The sequence below is a fragment of the Oryzias latipes genome, chromosome 2 (genome assembly GCF_053564925.1).
Source record: "Oryzias latipes strain Hd-rR chromosome 2, Olatipes_Hd-rR_3.1".
In the NCBI taxonomy this organism is placed as follows: domain Eukaryota; kingdom Metazoa; phylum Chordata; class Actinopteri; order Beloniformes; family Adrianichthyidae; genus Oryzias; species Oryzias latipes.
Genome location: NC_136238.1, coordinates 35,022,095 through 35,042,545, shown reverse-complemented (window position 1 = coordinate 35,042,545; position 20,451 = coordinate 35,022,095). Strand labels below are relative to the sequence as shown.

General features: G+C 39.0%; 3 protein-coding genes across 4 annotated transcripts in view; 1 reads left to right on the top strand and 2 right to left on the bottom strand.

The window, feature by feature from the left end:
* The window catches only part of LOC144987246 (uncharacterized), a 204,136-nt gene extending 184,280 nt beyond the window's left edge, over positions 1-19,856 (bottom strand). The window contains exons 1-2 of the mRNA XM_078936403.1: positions 16,922-19,856; positions 13,961-14,491 (exon numbers count right to left, since the gene is read on the bottom strand). Of these exons, the coding sequence (XP_078792529.1) occupies positions 13,961-14,491; positions 16,922-17,093 (703 nt within the window). The 5' untranslated portion in view covers positions 17,094-19,856. The remainder of the gene's footprint in view (positions 1-13,960; positions 14,492-16,921) is intronic.
* Positions 1-20,451, top strand: part of LOC144987275 (uncharacterized) — a 371,740-nt gene that overhangs the window by 207,767 nt on the left and 143,522 nt on the right. The gene's annotated exons all lie outside the window — the stretch shown is intronic.
* Positions 1-20,451, bottom strand: part of LOC144987279 (uncharacterized) — a 141,155-nt gene that overhangs the window by 4,743 nt on the left and 115,961 nt on the right. Inside the window, exons 1-2 of one of the 2 annotated variants that reach the window (XM_078936609.1) lie at positions 4,866-7,714; positions 2,143-2,306 (exon numbers count right to left, since the gene is read on the bottom strand). The exons of the other annotated variant lie outside the window; for it this stretch is intronic. The gene's annotated coding sequence lies outside the window, so the exon portion shown is untranslated. Of the gene's footprint in view, positions 1-2,142; positions 2,307-4,865; positions 7,715-20,451 lie in introns of those variants that run through there. 2 annotated transcript variants of the gene reach the window in all.

The window sequence follows — 20,451 nt, the reverse complement described above, 5'->3', positions numbered from 1 at the left end:
TACGTTTGATAGTTTCAGCATTGTATAGTGTAAATGCAAAAATCGGATACGGGTCACTTTAAAAGATGATTAAAGCGGGATGTCCAAAAAAAAAAACGGATATAGTCAGAAAATCGGATTTGGGCATCAAGACCCGCAGTGTAAATGCAGAATAAATCTGTCAAACATCCAGACTTAAGATGAGTGAGATGATAGAAACAAATTCACTTTGATGCAGACTCCTCAAAATCCAGTAAACCCTATGAAGTACATACATTTTATGGATGACAACTATTTTTTATTAGAAAGCAGCTGTTATGGGAGAAGTTGGGGCAGTACCCAGGCGCAGAGAGGATGAAGGAGAACGGGGGCTTTAATAACCGAAACTACAAAACCCCAAAAAAATGCTTAAGCAGGCTAGAAACTAGAAACGTGAAATACTCAGAAGGGGAGACATGAAAGCTACACAGAGACAGGGGAACAGCATAACAGCAATATGGAGCAGCACAGGAGGAAGGGAAGGACAGGACTTAAATACATACAGACAAATGAGACACAGGTGAACACAATCAGGACAGATGGGGACCCAAAGGAAAACTCACCACAACAACAAAACAGGAAACCCTACAAAATAAAACAGGAAATGAACTCAGACCTCTAAAGAAAAACAAGGAACCAAACACAAAGGCAAAGAAACTGAAAGGCGTTACAGCAGCTGTTAGTTTGTTGCAGGTCTGGAATCAGAAGCGGTGAGTCTAAGAGCGAAGGGGGGTCTAAGGGGAGGGATGTCCAGTTTAGTTTAGTCAGTTTGTTAGTTCAATTTAGTATTTTCCTGTTGAATTCCATGTATTCATTAACCTTTTTGATTTGATGTTTTACTTTACAATTAGCGGTACGAAGCCCATCGAGACGACCGTTGTGATTTTGGGCTTTATATACAATTGAATTGTATTGAATTGAATGAGCCCCTCCCCCACATAGTTGTGGTAAAAGTAAATGTTCAACCCCGTTACGTACACTATGGAATCTCCATGAATATTAAAATAAAATTGTTTATGAAAAATTCAATATGATTAAATTATTATATGTCCCTTGTTCTAATTAAATCATTTCAAACTGAACATTTCTCTTAAATAAATGTTTTTCTTCTCTAAAATCCTAAAATGTGACTAACAGGCATAATTCACAGAGGTCATTTTCCTGAAATGGGCAAATTATTGGAAGATTTGTAATCCAAAATACAGACTTTAAGATAGATCTCATCATTTTAGACAAAAGTCAACACACAATTCTGTATTATTATTATTAATACTATTATAAATAAATTGACACTTGTGTTACAGGGTTGAAACAGGCATAACAGGGTTGAACATGGTGACGGGGTTGAAGGGACAAACACAGATTTATTTGGAATTCCATCCTCTAAAATTCAATGCTGGGAGTTTGTAGCAGCGTTTTGATTTCATAAGCACAGCAAAATTAGAAGGAAATTGCAGTTTAATGAAGTTTATAAAAATAATAATGGAGAACTACAACAGTATATGAACATAGAACCTTTTCCGCATTTTGAATTTCTTCCACTTTGGTGTTTTTTGGTTCCTGTTGTCATTCTACTAACATCATCTCTAACACAGAATCCCTTAATTTTTTCTTTTCAGGCTTCAGAAAACCTGCTGGATCTCTTTCAGGATTTTTCATTTTCTTGTTTTAGAATTCAAGTGAGTCACTTTCAGATTTTTGCAACCTGTATTTGATTTTTATTTTCAGCTGCTTTATTCGTCTTTGGTGATTTTTTTTATATTTATTTCTAATTTCTTAAATGTAATTCATGGTAAAGTAAGGTTGTTTTTTTTTTGTTTGGGGATTGATGACGCAATTTGAAGTTGGTCTTTTTACTTTTGAACATGGTGAATCAGAATCTGTTAAACGTTGGCGGCATATTTTGGGGATTTTTCTTTTTCAGTTTTTTCTTGTAGTTCAGTTCTTTGCCTCTTGAATTTATTTTTTGTTCTTCTGTCCTTCCTCTGAGCAGATAGACGCTGCTACAAAGGAAAACAAACTTTGGTTTGTTTGTGGAAAGGATTCCCTTTTGTCCTTGTTTTATAAGGAATGTAAAATGAATTGCATCAAAGGACATTTCATAACACTGCTTCCTGTCCAAACCTTGAGTATTGTTGTGATGGATCTTCTGCTGAAGTCACCAATTCTTTGAGCATTTCTTTCCTCTCTTCTTCTACATTCTTCTTCCATCTTTCCAGCTCTCTCTGAAGGTATTTCTCCCTGCTGCTGGTGCCGTCGTATTCAAAACTTTTACATGGAACTGAAATCTATTCAACAAGCAGTATGACATTTTTGATTGAATTATATGGTTATTATTGAAATAAATGTTTATTTCTAACAACACAAATATTAAAATCTCGTAACATTAAAACAAGTTATGGGGTTGAGAATTTGGATCTAAATGGCCGCCGTTTCATATGCTAAGCACCAAGAAGATGGAAGATAACGTCCATGAAGTTCAGAATTATATTGATTATTTAAATAAAAAACATTTTAGCAGGTTATAATGTTGAGTCGCTGTGTTTGATCACATTAAATGACCCAGCATCTCCTCTGTTCCTCTCTGTTCTCCTTCGTCATCATCATCATCATCATCATATGATCGTCTCTCCTCGTTCTTCTCTGTTGGGACTGACTTGTCATGTATGTCTGCACTTGTTTTCCTAAAATAAGTGAACATGTTTTCAGCAGAAGTTTAAACCAGAATGAACATCTAGGTTTCTGTGACTTTAATAGTTGAATTATTCCTTCTTTAAGTCATCTCTGCTCTCTTTGATATCAGATGCATCACCAACCTCTAGTCTGTGTTCTTCTCCACTAAATCATATGGCAAATATGATAAATATTAAATAAGATATAATTAAAAATTAGATCCTATGGCGAAGCAAGGATTATTAACTGTTTGAAATAATTAAACATCTTGCTAATGCATGTTTATTTTTTAAAATAAGAATACTTTTTAAAATGACTGCCTTGGTCTGAACTGTCTCTGTCCTGAGTGTCCACAATAAGACCAACCTGTTTCCGTCCATCTGTCCTGATTCTCTCTCACCTTCGTCAAAGCTGTTTGATATAAACTTTGTGTTGGGAAGATTTTCAAAAGAAAACAGACTAAACTATATGTAAAAATAGAGACATTTTTTATTCATTGTTGTCAAAAATCTCCAAATGTTCAACTAAGATCCAAAATGTCGTTCAGGCAAAGTGATATTAAAAGCAAAAGGCTGTAAACTTAATATTCACTCACAAAAATAATAATAATCCAAACTTTTAACATAGAAAGAAACTAAATCACCATCTAACCACCATCACACATACTTCTACTTCTAGGAGCAGCTTTTATCATCATTCAGTGTTGTTTCAAAGGATAAAAACTTTATCAGTGTTTTGGTGCATCTAGTTCAAAAATTTTTAAAACAAAATCAGTACAAACAAGCTCCTTTATTTTTTCCATGATTAGTGATTCTGTAAAATCTGATCAGTACAGCTGGAAGATACTTGTGACCATTTTATTGGTAGCCGGAAGTGGTTATTTATTGAAGTGTTTTGGATGCTTTTCTGCTGTTGGTGTTTCACAAAATTAGGGAAATGCCAAATATTTTTGGAGTAATCCCACTGATGAGTTCTATGATTTAGTTTTTAATGTTTTATAGACATAAAAATGATTTTCACAATAACAGATTTAAAAAAAATCAAATCCTCTGAAATGTTTCACAAAGACACACAAAACAGAAACAAAGTTATTTCTAAAAATGATGCAGGAGTTCAGCTCTAAAAATTGACAAAAGAGCAAAGAAAACAAAAAGACATGATTTGTTATTTCTTTCCTATTATTAACATTTCCAGACTTTTGTTCTGCAGCATCTTCATATTTGTATAATTTTGAGAGAATTTATTTTACGGAGAGCAAAGTTGGATTTATGTTGCTGTTTTTATCCATATGTATGTTCAAAACGTTCAGTTTTAAATGTCTAAAAGTTTAGCTTTACTTTTTTTCAGTAAATGTTTATCTTGTTCTGCCTAAAACCTAAAGCATGTTTTTAATTTAGGCCCCTGTGTGACTGAGTTTGACCCCCCTGGAATCCGAGTCTAGAACATTCATGCATTTTGTGTTAAATGGCCAAACAGAAGATAGAGACCACAAACGGATGTTGTCAAATGTGTGTGAGCGCGGGGGTGTGTGTTACTTGCCCGGTGAGTGAGTTTGTTTGGAACCACCACTGCTGGCAGCTTTAGCCTGAATGTTTCCACTTCTGTTTCTGTCACTACTAGAACCTTCCTGCTGTTTCTCAACCATTACAGAAACTTTTCTTCATTCCTTCTACATTTCTGGCATTTTCTGTTTTGAGCCCTCGATTGTTTTTCTTTTGCCTTCTCATCAGATGTAAACACGATTCAAATAAAAGTAAGCAACAGCGCGCTCCCCTGCGCGCGTCCCCGCGAGAGACGCGCTGGGGCGCGCTCTCTGAGGGAGGAAGGAAGCGGGGGAGGAGCGGCTGCGGTGCTCAATCGGTTACAATCAATGAGCTTCTGTTACTGATCATTTCATGTAAATCTATGTTAACAAACAGCTGTGATAATAAAAAATACGAACAATAAATAACTTTCCGAACTTCGGTTTGGCCAGCGCCCTACGCGACGCAATGCTCTGGTCTGCTGGGACCAGAGTTTCTCTGAACCGTCTCAGGCCTTCATGAAAACTTTCAGAGCGGCCATGGTGTCAGTCAGTGACCTGTTGTGTTTGTCTGCTGCTCTTTTCCTCACAGATCAGTAACAACAGTTTCATCATGATGAGAACAGAAAACAACTTTTACACAAAGACTCACCGAAGAAGAAAATGGAGAAACTCCAACGTCTGTGTCTGCTGGACAAACTCTGCTGTCTGACCGAGAGCAGACCTCCTCCCTCTTTGGTTACGTTCACACTGCAGGCTGAAACGACCCAATTCCGAATTTTTTGCCCCTAAGCGGCCCAATTCCGATCTTTTCATGACAGTCTGAATGACACAGTTCCGATCTTTTCAATTGCGACCCAGGCCCCGTGGATTTGCCGTCCTGATTCCGAATTGTAGCCGTTCTTTTCAATTGCGACCGCCGTCTGACCGGCCAGGCGACTTGATTCCGAACCGTACGTCATCGACACGCAACAAACGTCATCATTCTGCGTTAAAGTAGGCGGGAACGAGAACGTAAACAACAACCATGGTGGACGATGCTGCTGAGACCAGTCAGTGGACGGGAAGCGAGATCCCCGATTGGATTAATATTTGGGGTGATCGCTCTTTTCAGGCCAAACTCCAGGGCTCTTATCGCAACTGGGCGGTTTTTGAAAAAATTCCAGCTAAATGGCAGAGCGTGGTGTTGAACCTTTCCCGCGATAACTTTTTTTTCTTTCTCCCCTTTCCACCGTGCTCAGAAGCGCGGGGGACCCAGGCGATCATCCTCCTCCTCCCTGTTCTGATCCTTAGATTCTCCAGAACGGGTTAATAAAGAGTCCATAGCATTTATTCTGGGGGAAACCTTCTTTTATTACCGTCCTCCGTAACACACAACATGAATGCGCGCCCACACTGCCCCCCCCCTATTCTCTATCGCGGCACGCGCTTGCACACACACACACGGGGCGCGCGGGCCCAACACATACACATTTCCATTCCACTACAGTGGGTACAGACGATCCCGACTCCAATGCCTTCTTAAAATGAGAAGATTGTAATTGTGCTGCTCCTTCGTGAAAATAAATTTAATATTACAAAAAGAGCTCCACTTTTGACAACACTGTTGTTGACATCCATTGTTAACGTTGGCTCCGCAAACAACAAGTGACGTCGTTCACCGTTGAGTATTCTTCTGGCTTCTGCGCATGCGGGTCTCGTTTGGGTCGTGTCACGGTCACACTGGAGATCACAAAAGTTCGGATTTACTTGGAAATGTGAACGGTCTAGCAAACAATTCGGATTTTTTGAAAAAATCCGAATTGAGCATTAAGCCCTGCAGTGTGAACGTAGCCTTTGTGTCTGTTTGTGTGTGTGCATGAATGGCTGCGACTTTTCTCACTTCTGCGACCCCTCACTTCTCTACAGAAATCATGTGACTCCAGTTGCAGCAGTCAAGACGCTGCTGGGTCCTAAAGAGTATGAGGTTCAGCTCTGAGGGGCTGAAATATACGGAGCCCCCCAGGTGCCAGTGGTTAAAAAAATCTGATAAATGATGTGCACGGACTGTGGCTTAAACAATTGTGTTTCGTACTGATGCTGAATCGTGCATGCGGACTAACCCCACTTGGACAAACTATGTAGCGTTTAGATCTGCTGGGTTCTACGTATTTTCATTTCATGTTTTCGCTTTTAACATAAAGTTCTTTTCCTTCATAAGTTGTGTCTGAAATTATTTTTTGTAGTGTTTATTGAGAGATTTTCCACAACCCACTTGTAAAAAGATCTGTGGCTGCTAGAATGAACCTGCTGCCCCACGTGAGTCTTGTAGCTTCTGTCTGCAGGCGGGGGTGAGGGGGGGTTACAGTGTGAGCTACAAAGGAGACTTTGGACCGCAGTCGTCCTGCTCTGCATGAGCGATTATCATTACGATCAGCATCCTCAACAGACTCAAAAAAACACATTGATTAAGATGATCGTATTGATAAGAACTACATGTGATAAATTGGTGGAAAACACTTTTTTTTCAAATTGACACTTTTTCAATTTGCTTGAAGCTTGAAGTCCTGAGGACTCCTTCAGCTGTTGGGCTGAGAGTCTGGAAGCTTCAGCTGTCCTGCTTTTCTCTGCACTGACACCAGCTTCCTTCATTTTCTCTCTCTCTCTCTCTCTCTCTCTAAGCTGATGTTTCCTGCAGGGATTCCTGCAGGAGTTCCTCCTGCTCCTTCTTTCCCAGAGTTCCTGCAACCAGACGGAGTCTTTGTGCTTTGGAGGTGCTTCTCTTGGATGAAGCGCTTGGCTAGCTCACTTTGATCTCTTTCATGTGGGACTCATGTGGGTGGAAACACATTTCTGCCTTTCAGGACATCTTTTTGTCTTTATTAGGATTGAAAACGGAGGAAAAAAAACTTCTTTGGAGAGAAATCTGCTTTGTTTGTTGTTGCTATGAGGTTGTTGAACAAATGTGGTCACTTTCACAGCTTCACTTCAAACTACTTCCAATGGACAGAAATGATACCTATTAAATTTATGAAAAAATAAATTTTAAAAACATTTTCTGTGTTTTTTCCCCCTGTAATTCTAGGTCTGTATTCTTCATACATGACTAAAATAACAAAAAACAAACCAAATCAGTCAGAGGTATTCCAGAAAGCATGTTTAAACTACCCTGACTTTAAGCCTGAACTCTGGCTGAAATCCGCCTGAACTTGCTTACTCTGGGTATGTCAGTTCCAAAAGACCGGATACGAGTTAGCGTAATTACGCTCGACTTGGTAACCTTGGGTTAATGCACGTGCACGGCGAGTACATAAAGACATTCTCAATGGATCACTGATTTCCGGATTCACCATGGAAACTCGTGGAGAAAAAAAAGAAAGCGCTACACTTCAGTGAGATGCAGTCTGAGATTTTAATGATGGCGTATGAAGATTATACGTCCATCAAAAAAGTAACACAGCTGGATCAGCAAAAGAAAGAGTTTCTGCTTGTAGTAGAGTTTCTGATCTCATTTCCATTATATATATATATATATATATTTCCATTATATATATATATATATATATATTTCCATTATATATATATACACAATTTTGCCAACTTACCGTGAATGAATTAATTATATTGGTAACAAGTAATTGAGTTAAATTTATTCAACCTAATTTCTTAAGTCTATAAAAGTCAATAATTGTTTATACAACTCAAATTTACACTTTTATCTAACTAAATAATGATGACGTGTGATTGAGCCTACAAGAATGATTGGTGGAGACAGTTAAAGCCAAAAATGGCTGAGGCTACAGCTCAATTCATGGTACCTATCAAAACGTCTTTAATAGAATCAAATAAACACAAAGAAAAAAGTATTTTATGATCTTTCATAGTCCTAACAACTAAGTGTTTTATCAGGACCTGTTTGGATGAACACAGAGCTGATATCCTTGAGATGTGAAATGTTTTTAGATCAGTTAACGAGGGCTATTTCCCATGGCCCACCAGTGTGCCGCGGCACACACCGGTTGAAAAACACTGGCTTAGAGAAGATGAAAACCTAAATAAGCTGTCCAAGAAATCAGGGTAAGAAAAGACAACACTTTATTGATCCCCGGAGGGAAATTCAGTTGTCTCAGCAGCCAAACAAGAAATATAGCAGTTAGAAAAACAAATAAGTCAGTAAAAATTTAAATAGAGATAAAAAGTCAAAGTATACGTCATGAATAAGTAAATACAGCAGCAGTTTCAGCAGTCCTAAAAGTTGTCCCAAACTGCTATTGGGAAGCGAATCATATATCAAAACAACTAAAGTATTTATTTCTTTATTTTTTTTTCCAGAAAAATTCCTTTCTACACTGATTTGTGCCTCCCTCTAATGAAGTCACTGCGTCAATATGGTATGGAGGCCATCAGCCTGTGGCTCTGCGTACATGAAATAAAAGCTCAGGTTGCTATGGAGTTCATTAGAACATTGGGGTATTTTTAAGCATTAAAAACCTATTTTCAAATATTATTTTTTTCTGAGATACAGAACTTTCCAAGTCAAATAAAGTCTTCTGCTGTGGTACAAAGGTTGAGAGGTCGACATATTATCAGAAAAGTTTAGAATTTAGAGTTTACACTAAATCCTTACATTGTCAAGAAAAAGTCTTACAAATTCTCATGTGTCTTTTGAGACTAGATCTGTGACTAAAACTTTTTTTACATTCTTTACAAGAAAAAGGCTTTTCTTCTGTGTGAGTTCTCAAGTGTCTTTTGAAATTACATATTTGACTAAAACTTTTTTTTACATTCTTTACAAGAATAAGGCTTTTCTCCTGTGTGAGTTCTCTTGTGTGTTTTGAGATGAGATACATTACTAAAGCTTTTTTTACATTCGTTACAAGAAAAAGGCCTCTCTCCTGTATGAATTAACATGTGTGTTTTGAGTTTATATACATGACTAAAACTTTTTTTACATTCTTTACAAGAAAAAGGCTTATCTCCTGTGTGAGTTATGTGTATTTTGAGACTAGATCTGCGACTAAAGCTTTTATCACATTCTTTAATGGTATAACATCTTTCAGCAGACCCAGTTTCCATGTAGTCAGACGGATTACAACTTATTCTTGAGTTTTTACCAGGCTTGATAGAGGAAAGTCTCTCTTCTTTTGGAGATTGTTTTTTATTTCTTACCAAGATTTTTTTTCTTGGGATTTTTTCTAACATCAGAGTCACACTGACCTTCTGACATGAGAGAGCTGTCCACACTTTGGACATAACTTCTGTCTCTTATCTTCCTCTGATCTCTGTTCTGTGGGTCTGTCTCTTCATCTGTAGTTGATGTTGATTCTTCACGTTGGTTTCCTTCTTCATCCTGACTGATGAAGAGCGCATCTGGTTCCTCTTTAATCTGTGGAGGTTCTTGTTCTTCCTGTTCCACGCTAAAGTTCCTCTGCTGGTTGCAGAGATCTTCCTCTCTAGTCATCCAATGCTGGGGGAGGACTGCAGGGACACAACAAGATGCTTTATTTATGTTTTGAAGCCTGTATTGTTAAACACCCAATTTTTTCTAATAATCTCTGTCAGAATATTTGGAGGACCATTGTTTGTAAAGTAAACGTCCTTGTAACACCGTCAATAAAGTGGTTTTAAAAGAAAGTTTCTTCTCTCTGTAATGCAGCTTTACAACACTGAGCTGAAAATTTTTAAGAAAATGAAATTGCAAATTTAAATTGCGAGCGGCGTCGAATTGACATGCTACCTGCCCTCACCGCCCATCTCTATGCGCCACCAGCCCTTACTACATGAATCAATGCAAAAATGCACCCATACTCATCTTTGCTACCTGAGTCTAGGCACCACCGCCACTCTTACCACACAGCTTTGACCAAACTCCACTTCCTGTGGAGCCAGTATGCACATTTAACCCCCCCTTCTCAACTAATTTAGAAGGACTCATTGATTAAGATACTAATAATGCTAATTATATTAGTCATGCTAATGTGGCTACAAGTGCTAGCATTGCATCGTCAGCATCAGCATCGCCAACTGACTCAGAAATACATAGTGCTAAGATGCTAAATATGATATCTATGGTAGTTATGCTAATGTGGCTAAAAGTGCTAGCACAGCTATCAGAATCATCAACTGACTCAGAAATACATAGTGCTAAGATGCTAAATATGATAACTATGGTAGTTATGTTAGTTATGCTAATGTGGCTACAAGTGCTAGCATTGCATCGTCAGCATCAGCTTCGTCAACTGACTCAGAAATACATAGTGCTAAGATGCTAAATATGATAACTATGGTAGTTATGTTATGTTAGTTATGCTAATGTGACTACAAGTGCTAGCATTGCATCGTCAGCATCAGCTTTGTCAACTGACTCAGAAATACATAGTGCTAAGATGCTAAATATAATAACTATGGTAGTTATTTTAGTTATGCTAATGTGGCTACAAGTGCTAGCATTGCATCGTCAGCATCAGCTTTGTCAACTGGCTCAGAAAAACATAGTGCTAAGATGCTAAATAGGATAACTATGGTAGTTATGCTAATGTGGCTACAAGTGCTAGCACTGCTATCAGCATCATCAACTGACTCAAAAAAACCACTTTGCTGAAGATGTATTAAGACTGTGTGACGCCACAAATAGCATGCTAAGCACCTTTTGGAGTATTTTGTTATGAATCCCTGCAGGCACAAAATACCTGCTTTGAGTGCTAATGTAAATATCTGGCCAGATCTTTATTGGGATTTTATGTTTTGAATGGACTTTGGTAAACATGGAAAAGCAGCATGTGCCTTTAAGAAACAGGCGGTGTCTACGAGAGGGGAGGCTTCCAATGACGTGAGGACAGCGAGGGAAAACACCTGCTGCTTTAAAAAAAGGGAAAAGACCGGGAGTCCAGGGGAAAAAAAAATAGGTGGGCCGTGTCTGAGAAATATGTCAGATGTTCCAGAGCCGCTCCGTTTTCAAGATCCACACAATGGATTATATTTATCCCATTTCCTAGAGGACGGATTATCGTGTAGATTTTTCTCTCATGAGATCTACAAGTCATAGACCTGGAGAAAGCTGCTGAGATCGAGCCTTTTTGTTTTCTTTTTCTTTTCTTTTGCAATGCATTGCTGGGACTGAGTTCACGAACGTCATTAGTCAGACTATTTCATGAACAGAGACTTATATACATGTTAAAATACAGTGATGGTTGTACGTTATGTTGGATGAACAGTTTGGGCATGGTGAATATAGTAACTCACTAGAAGAAAATTAAAGAGGGACCTCTATGTTGACATCAATTACCATTTCCATTACCATTGTTCATTCCCCTCCTGACATTGAACCCTGGTCTTTTTTCCAAGTCTAAAAATACAAACAGACGACAGATCAAGTGCTTCTTTTTGTCACCCCCCGCGTTCCACTGTCTTTCCCTCTGTGTGACCCAGATTGTCGACCCCTGATGTGTATTGTAGTGTTAGGAAGTGTGCAAGGTTATTATAGTTAACGAAAACGAACGAAAAAACTAAAACTAGAACTGAAAAAACATTTTCGTTAACTGAAATAAAAATAAAAAGGAGAGTTTTAAAAAATATGAAAACTAACTAAAACTGTTTGTTGTGTGTATAAAACGAACTGAAACTAACTAATATTAACCCCAAAAAATACTTCGTTTTCGTCTTTGTTAATACATAAGTCTTTTGGGTTGAAATAAAGTCTATTTACTTCACGCTGCTAGTTTTACTGTGTATTTGACCCCTACGGCATTACGTTGTCTGTGACGTCACATGATGTCTGTCAGACACTGACGGCTAGCGTTGTCATAGGCATTTACATGAGCGTGCTGGCTGCATTAAAAGTTGGGAGAAAGCGGGAGAGTCCTATTTGGGACTTTTTTGAATATAACAGCGTCGAAAACAAAAGTAAGTGCCTTGTAGTCAAAGCAGGAGACAACATTTGTGGAACGCTCCTCAAAGGAAAAAACCCTACGAATCTAAAAGTACATTTAAAAAGCGCACACAAAAACGCAAATCAACAGTACCTAGACAAGCTAGCCTGTCGCCCGCCCTCCCCCGAAAAAGAAGCGAGAGCAGATAACGTAATGCTGTTATCGGCTGTTGTATTTTAATTTAAGGATAGTTGTCCTTGTGTCCTCTGAATAATAAGTGTTTCAAAATGTATCTTTGATTTAGTTTTTATCATACAATACTTATTCTGGTGATTTTGAATCATGCACCTGAGAAATATCCTAATTTACAAAAAAAAAAAAAGAAAAAACTAAAACTAACACTAAAACTAATAAAAACTAAACTAAAATGAAGCAATTTCAAAAAATAAAAACTAATAAAAACTAGTAAAGCTGCCGCTAAAAACTAATTAAAACTAAATAAATTTAAAAACAAAAATTCAAAATGAAATAAAAACAAAAACTAATAAAAAATCCAAAACTATTATAACCTTGGAAGTGTGTGGTCAACAGTTCTTTAGAGTGCTCAGAAAAGTGTTCCTACTGGTGTTTATGTGATAATTAGAGACTCTAGACTTGATGTCTGCTTCTTGCACTTTTTTCTTGATGGTTGAAGATTAAAAAAAAAAATCATTGTTGGTGTAAAGGTAGAGGTTGGAAGTCTGATATGATAAGAAACATTAAAAAGACGCATTTTTAGTTAAAACTTGATCTTTTTCTTCACCACAATGTCGCAGATTTCTATTAAGAGTCATTAAATTACTTAATAACAGGTAGTGATTGATTAATCACACAATGAATTAATCTCTTGACAGTTCTGATAACACTGTCATAATTCCGTTTTTGGAAAATGTTAAAAGCTACATTTCATAAATGATCATCTTAACAGCCAGAAAAAACAGAAATAAAAGGTATTTTGCTAAACAGTGAAGTGGAACTTTTTGGTTCTTGTTGGGTTTTGGTCTGGAAGAAACTGGATCAAATGGTTCTTTAGTGTTAAAGGTTCCAGACTCTTGATCTCCACTGAAGCTATGAGTATGAAATGTCATTCCACAGACAAACCATCAACAAAATGATCCTGATGCTGCTGAGGTTCTTATGGAAGTGAAGCAAATCTCAGCAGAGATGCAGTTTTTCTAAACTGAAATCACTGACATTAAACAGCCTGAACATTCATGGAGCTGAACTGGACACAGAAAAACCTCCCTGTTGTGTTTCCACCCACCAATGAGGAGCAGTTTGATGAAGATGAAGCTGCACTGGAGGAAGAATCAGTCCAGAAAAGATAGAGAACAATTCTGACACTAAGCAGTTTTTCACTGATGTGTTCAGGTTTGAATCTTTTCTGTCTGCAGATCCATGAGCAGGACCTTGTCTTTGGGTTTTAGCTTGAAATGTAGTTTTGGAAATAGAATCTGTCTGAATGTCTGGAATTGGAGACATGGAGACATCAAATAGGTTTAGATGGGATTTTGGGTTTGACAGAGAAATCTGCTGAGAAGAACTGAACTACAAACTTAGAACCACAGACGACAAAACAGATTGTACTTTTTTATCTGCCAACAATTTTCTCTTTGATCTGTTAAGGTTTCCTGTTTGTCGTTAGCTGGAGGGACTAACTAAGATCATGTGATTTGAAGAATGTTGTCGGCTGCACTGACCAACAATGTCTTCTGTCTTTTCAACTGGAAGGGACAGAAGAGACTCTTCCAGGACACGCTGTTGATGGACTGCATGTTTGGAGAGCTTGAAGCTCAAGATAGAACCGTTGTTGAAGTGAACATACCGATAGTGTGGAGATGAAGATCAGAGTCACACTGACCTGCTGACATGTGAGAGCTGTCCACACTTTGGACATGACTTCTGTCCCTTCTCTTCCTCTGATCTCTGTTCTGTGGGTCTGTCTCTTCATCTGTAGTTGATGTTGATTCTTCATGTTGGTTTCCTTCTTCATCCTGACTATCAGTTACATTAAAGCTCTGCTGATTGTTTAGATCTGCTTCACTGTTCTCATCTTCCTCATAAGTAGGAATCTCAATCAAGGTATCAGTCTCCTGCTTCTGATCAAGCTGATCTTCATCCTGACTGATGCTGAGTTCCCCTGGTTCCTCTTTAATCTTAGGAGGTTCTGGTTCCTCCAGTTCTTCTTTAATCGGCAGAGGTTCTGGTTCCTCCTGTTCCTCTTCAATCTGTGGAGGTTCTGGTTCCTCCTGTTCCTCTTCAATCTGTGGAGGTTCTGGTTCCTTCTGTTCCTCTTCAATCTGTGGAGGTTCTGGTTCCTCCTGTTCCACTCTGAAGTTCCTCTGCTGGTTGCAGAGATCTTCCTCTTCAGTCATCCAATGCTGGGGGAGGCCTGCAGGGACAAAAACACAACAAGGAGCCTTTTATACATTTCCAGGACTTTTGTTTTTTTCAAGCATCAATAAACTCTGTGATCATTGAAGAAAATGTTTGAGGAGTCTGGAGGACCAGAAGAGACTAATTGAAATATATATACATATGCAGAGGTGAGTAGTAATGCGTTACATTTACTTAAGTAAATTTTTGGTGAATTATACTTGTGAGAGTAAAGGCCTGTTCACACCGGGACGAATTTTGGGCGCGATATTCGCTGACGTTTAACGCCTCGTGACTAAAGGGCACCAATGTGAGTGTGCATACCGACGCGAAAAACGCCACGCGTAAAAGCGTCATTTTTTAAAAACGCCTCGGGTTCGTTTTTTTGGTTTGACGCGCCGCGCCAAAAACTATACAACCAATAAGAATGTGTCTGGAGCTTCTGAAGTTAGAGTAAAACTCAACTTGGGGGCGCTCAACACAAAACGGCCTTTCTGAGCACACATACCAGCGAAGTAGATAGACGCCAAGTAGCGTCTACACTGCCGCAAAGAAATAATGACGGACATTCTAAAATATCCTCGACAACACTCATAATACATTTTCAGGTCTTGTATCAGTCGATAAAACTCCCCATGTTCTTCTCTTCTCGTAACTATGCGATGTACCCAAAATCGGCGTCTTTTCCGGCATCTTTCATCATTCAACAGAACAATAATTTCTTCATCGCTGGAACTGGAGCTAGAGCTGCCGGTGCTTGAAATATTCATGTTTTCTTTGTATGATTCTGACAAGCGCGTAAATACTAGCTCTCTTCTTCTGAGTGAAAAGCGAGTTTAAGAAGCGTAAAGCTGCGCAGCGCCACCTTGTGTACAGTGGTATTTCTGTTTCATTAAGCGCCATCTAATATCAGGGAATGAAATTGCATGTTCACTCGGCTCAACGTCAGCGAAAATCGCCTGGGTGTGAACACAAAAAACGTGTTGAAAAACGCTGGCGAATAACGGCTGGCGAATATTCGTCCCGATGTGTACGGGCCTTGGGCAAGGTAATTTTATATAGCACAATTCGTACACAAACAGTGATGAAAGTCAGGCAAGGAAAAAATCCCTGAACTTTTCTTTGAGCGATATGGCGGGCACAGAGCGAAATTTTGGAAAAATACGTGGTCTTAGATGCATTCTGGCAGCTAGTTATTCACTTCTTTATCAAGAAACTAAGACTAATTGGAGCATCATGATTTGTCATTCAAACCCCTAGTTTGACTCTCCATTAAGGACTTGCTGGTCCTAAAAAAGAATTTGGAAAATTGCTCAAAGTAACACAATCCTACAATCTACGCTTTTCCTTAAAGCTGCAAAACATACAATTGCTAAAATATAGTAACATCAAAGCCCCAAATGGCAAAAAGAACACCAGTAACTATGATATTCTATGAAAATACCTCAGTTGTTTATACATTATTTCTGCTTTAGAAATGACTGATGTACAACATCCACTTGCACTGTTTTCTCAAACTATAATTACATCAAAATATGGGATCTGCTTTAAACTATAATTCTATAACATAATACATCAATTCTTTAACACCAATACTAAGTAATCTGGGAAATATCAAAACAAACATACAAACTAAACTAAACATTGTAAACATTATTTTTTAAGGGAATGCGGGTCCAAACCATCAAATACTTATAATTAATGTTAACTATACTGAACTAAATCATGGTAATTAGGAAATACAAATAAATTAGATAGAGAAATGTATTCAAAATAAAAACTGAAACTCAAAACTAAAATTGAAATTATTTCAAAATGTGGTTTTGAGATTATTTTACACAAAAAAGTATTTGACCTACACTACCTTAAAAATCTTTTTTTTTTTCCAGCCAAGACCACTTCAATTTGTTTTTTATCGTCTTCTCACAACTGAGGTCGTGACCACGCTCAATAATGACGATGCCTGCCATTATTTTAACACAAATTTGATCGCAAACTCTTCAGATGTGTTTGTGAAAGTTTAGCGTGGGTCCGCCAGTTTTGGTCTCTAGGGAAGCAAGTCACGCTGACCACGTGGTGCAGACAGAGCCAATCAGACCCGTCGACGCATCCGAAAGCAACTAAAACGTCCCGTCATTGGTCAATTAGGCCGGGAAGACGAAAGATGGCCACGACCATAGAGGAAGCGATCTGCGGAGAAATATAGAAAATAAAGCTAAAATTAGCTGATTTCAGACCATTTTCTAATCCGGAAAGCGATTTGTCCGTAGAGATCAGGTCTTTATTTCCCGGAAACTACGTTCGGTTTGCTCAAAAACCCGGATTTCCGGGAATTCCCGGAAGACTTTCATCACTGCACAAAGTAAAAAAGAAAAGAAAAAAACAGAAAAAAGAAAAGCACGAATCTCAAACCGGCTTCTCTGTTTCTTTGATGAAGGTCACATACCTATGTGGTGTAGCTGCAGCTGTGGTTTCCATATGACATCCAGCAGTCTGCGCTGACGACAGAGCTCCTGCTCGTACTGGACGATGGTTCCTTCACAGAGTCTGCAGATTTCTTCAGCAGCAGCAGCTAGTCGCTCGCTGATCAACTCTCTCAGAGACTGAAGGGAAGACATGGTTCCTGCTCCGATCTTCAGCTCCAACTCCCACAAACACCGCCGTCCTCTTCACTGCAGCTCCGATCGATCATCTGCGTGCTAGTCTCACAATCACAGCAATCCACGTTGTCTTTCCGTTCAACACTTCTTCACTCATTTACGACACTTTGGAAAATGCTGAGAGTTCCCACACGAACCACGTATCGTCCTTTCTGTCCAAAAACCTCACAAACGTCCCAACAAAACACCACCGTCCTCTCAACACAAGCTAACGCTGCTAGCCTGCTAACAAGCTAACGCTGCAAGCGCCTCGTGCTGTTTACTTCCGGGTCACGTGCAGGAACTTCCTTTAAAAAGAAACGTATAAAGTGCTTAACTGAACGTCGATATGGTTCAAAAGGCTTCAAACATTTTTGAACAGTTTTAATTCAGGAGATAATAACGAAAATAAAATCAAAATAGAAAGAAAAATGTATCAAGAAAATCTTTTGAGAGCTGTTGTGACGTCATCACACTGTGTCTCATTCCAATGTTTTTTTTTTCTTTTTTTTCTTTTAATTGAACTTCAAACAAACACATACACATAACTACAGCAAAGAAATAAAAACGAATAAAACACAGACAAAAAAATAATAAACAGCATTAGAATTGTAGTTTACAATACTAGGCATCGTCATAAAACATTTAGCATATAGTCTTCATTGAAAATAGACGGTTTTATTACTTTTATTTTCACTAATTAATTTAAACATTTAGCATATAAACTATTCTCTTTATGAAATGTATTGAATAACATTCTGGCTTTTGTAAAACAAAGTGATTTTGATTTTCGTATAACAGAATCCCTAATACCCCTAGTATTTGGTGAAATAAAAAAACACACAGAACTTAAAGACATAAACACGTAAACAAAAAAGAGAAAATTTAGGATTAAAGAAGCTGGTGTCTTAAATCAGAGGTTAAATGGGCCCCTACCTATTTACTAAATATGAAACTAAGAATTTTAACATTAGAGGATGATTTTTACTAAATTGTTTAACTGGAAAAAAATATAAATTGTTATTACAAATTAAAGAACCATAGTGATTAAGACCTTTCAAATTTTAGAAAAAAATAATAAAATAAAAGGTAAAATGTAAAACTAAGAAAAAGAATATTAGACATACTAGCGTCTGTACCATTGACTTAACATTGAAAGAGGGCACGCCCACCGCTGAAATGGCAACGCAGGACCTCAGATGGTGTCTGTACCATTGAACCGGAGTCACACTGGATCCAGCTGTCAGGAATGGGAGGAGCCAAAATGCAGAACCTGGACTCAGAGGCAGAAACGTCAAGATTTGATCAATGAACAGAAACAGGAGAAAATCCATGGAGAAACCAAAAACTGATGATCTGACACTGTAGACCTGAAAACAGAGACTTCTACTGACTGAAGACAACAGAAATGAAGACATGTGGATGATTGACAGGAACCTGGAGGGACTGACAGACAGAACACCACCAGAACCACTGAAGAACGGACCTGCAGAATCCTCACAGCAACAGCAGGAGAACATTCATTCTCATTCAAACTGTTGCATTCTGGGAATGAAAGCTGGAAGACAGGGCTGCTCAATCCTGGTCCTAGAGATCTACCAACCTGCCTGTTTTCCAGATCTCCAAGCCCTGCTAGCTGCTGATTGGCTCAATCAGATGTCTCCAGATTGTGACTGGATGAACACACCTGGTCCAGGTGATCAGCAGGAAGGAGTGCAGGGAGAGCTGGAGAACAGGCAGGTGGTAGATCTCCAGGAGCAGGAAGGAGCAGCCCTGCTGTAGGACGTCTGTGTTTCCAACATCTGAATTCAACTGGATTTCTGTTGATTCTGCCTGCAGCACATTGTGTCGACATCAAGAGCCTCCCGTGTTTGATTCTTCCATGTCTGGGATCAAGTGAACAAACTCATGTTGACTAGAGTTTGCTGACATCCAAATGACAATTGGATGACTTTCAGCTCCAGGGATCAGAAAGGAGTCGTTGTCTCCAGGTGACTTCATCTCTGGTCGTCTGCTTTCAAGGAGCAAAAAGTCTTTTCCCACTTTGAGCCCCGCCCCTCTGGAATCCTGATCCTGATGCTGGTGGTCTCTCTGCAGCTGTTTCTGGATCCTGGGCCGTTAGCCTCCTTCAGCTCATGGTTCCTCTGTCAGTCTCTCTTCCTCAGAGGCCTGTCAGCACATTCAGATCAGTTCAGATCCATCCAGACCTCTGCAGGAGCAGACACATGGAAAACATCCTCCATCACCTGGAACACCACTAGCAGCCGTGGAGCCGCTCCACTCAGTCGCCGTGGCGGCAGAGGCCAGAGGCCACTTTCAGTGTGAGGTCAAAGGTCAGACGTGATGTGAGCAGCGCCGCCACACTGTCACTTCCATGTAGACATGTGTGTTGTTGTTATGTGTTGTTGTAGTCCAGCTGAACAAGCTCTTGGTGGTGTTGTTGGTGGAAATTACAGTTTGAAGTCCAACACGTCTGGATTAAACCAAACTTCTTCAAAGCAGATTTGACCTTCAGCTGTTTCACATTACAACTTCAATCTGCTTCCAATCTGCAACCAGTAGAGGGCGCTAAGCAGGAAAAGCTTCACTGTTTGCCCAGAAGAAGAAGCCTCACCAAGCCTTCATGATGGTCAGACTCCGTGCACGGTGGAGCACGGAGTCACGGTTAGCGCTCTGAGTGAGAAGGTTCAAATCCCAGCTGGGACCTTTCTGTGTGGAGTTTGTCTGTTCATTCCACCCGTGTTTCCTCCCACACGCCAAAAATATGCTTCATACGTTGATGGTTCCTCTGAATGCCCCTAGCTGTGTGTGTGTGTGTGGGGGGGGGGGGGGGGTTGTAACCTGTCCAGAGTGAAGCGCCTTCATCCAACAGTGGCAGCTCAGACTCAGAGGTTCAGAAAATGGATGGATGGAGGAATGTTGGTCTTCAACTGTTTGACTTTTTCATTCTGAAATAGACTTTTTTAGGTCTAGTCAGAGAAATATGGGAGTTCTTTTAATCATAGTTGCTGCTTCATTTGATTGACAGCCCCTGCTGAATTGAGGTTTTTCAATGAGTTGAGAAAAATGATTGAAGTTTGAACAAAAATAAAAAAAAAAGTTTCTGTGACTTTCAAATCTCTGTCAGAATCAAACACCAGAACTTTGGTTCAACAAGATCTTTTCATTTCATCCAACAAAAGGTCATTTTAACACAACTAATCCAGTTTGATGACTTGACTTCAACTTTTAAGGCCTCTGAGGAGAGGAGGCTGTCTACCTATAGACACCTATATACTTCTATAGAAATAGAGACACTGATGCATTATGGGAAGAAATCCATTTTTAGTTGGATTTG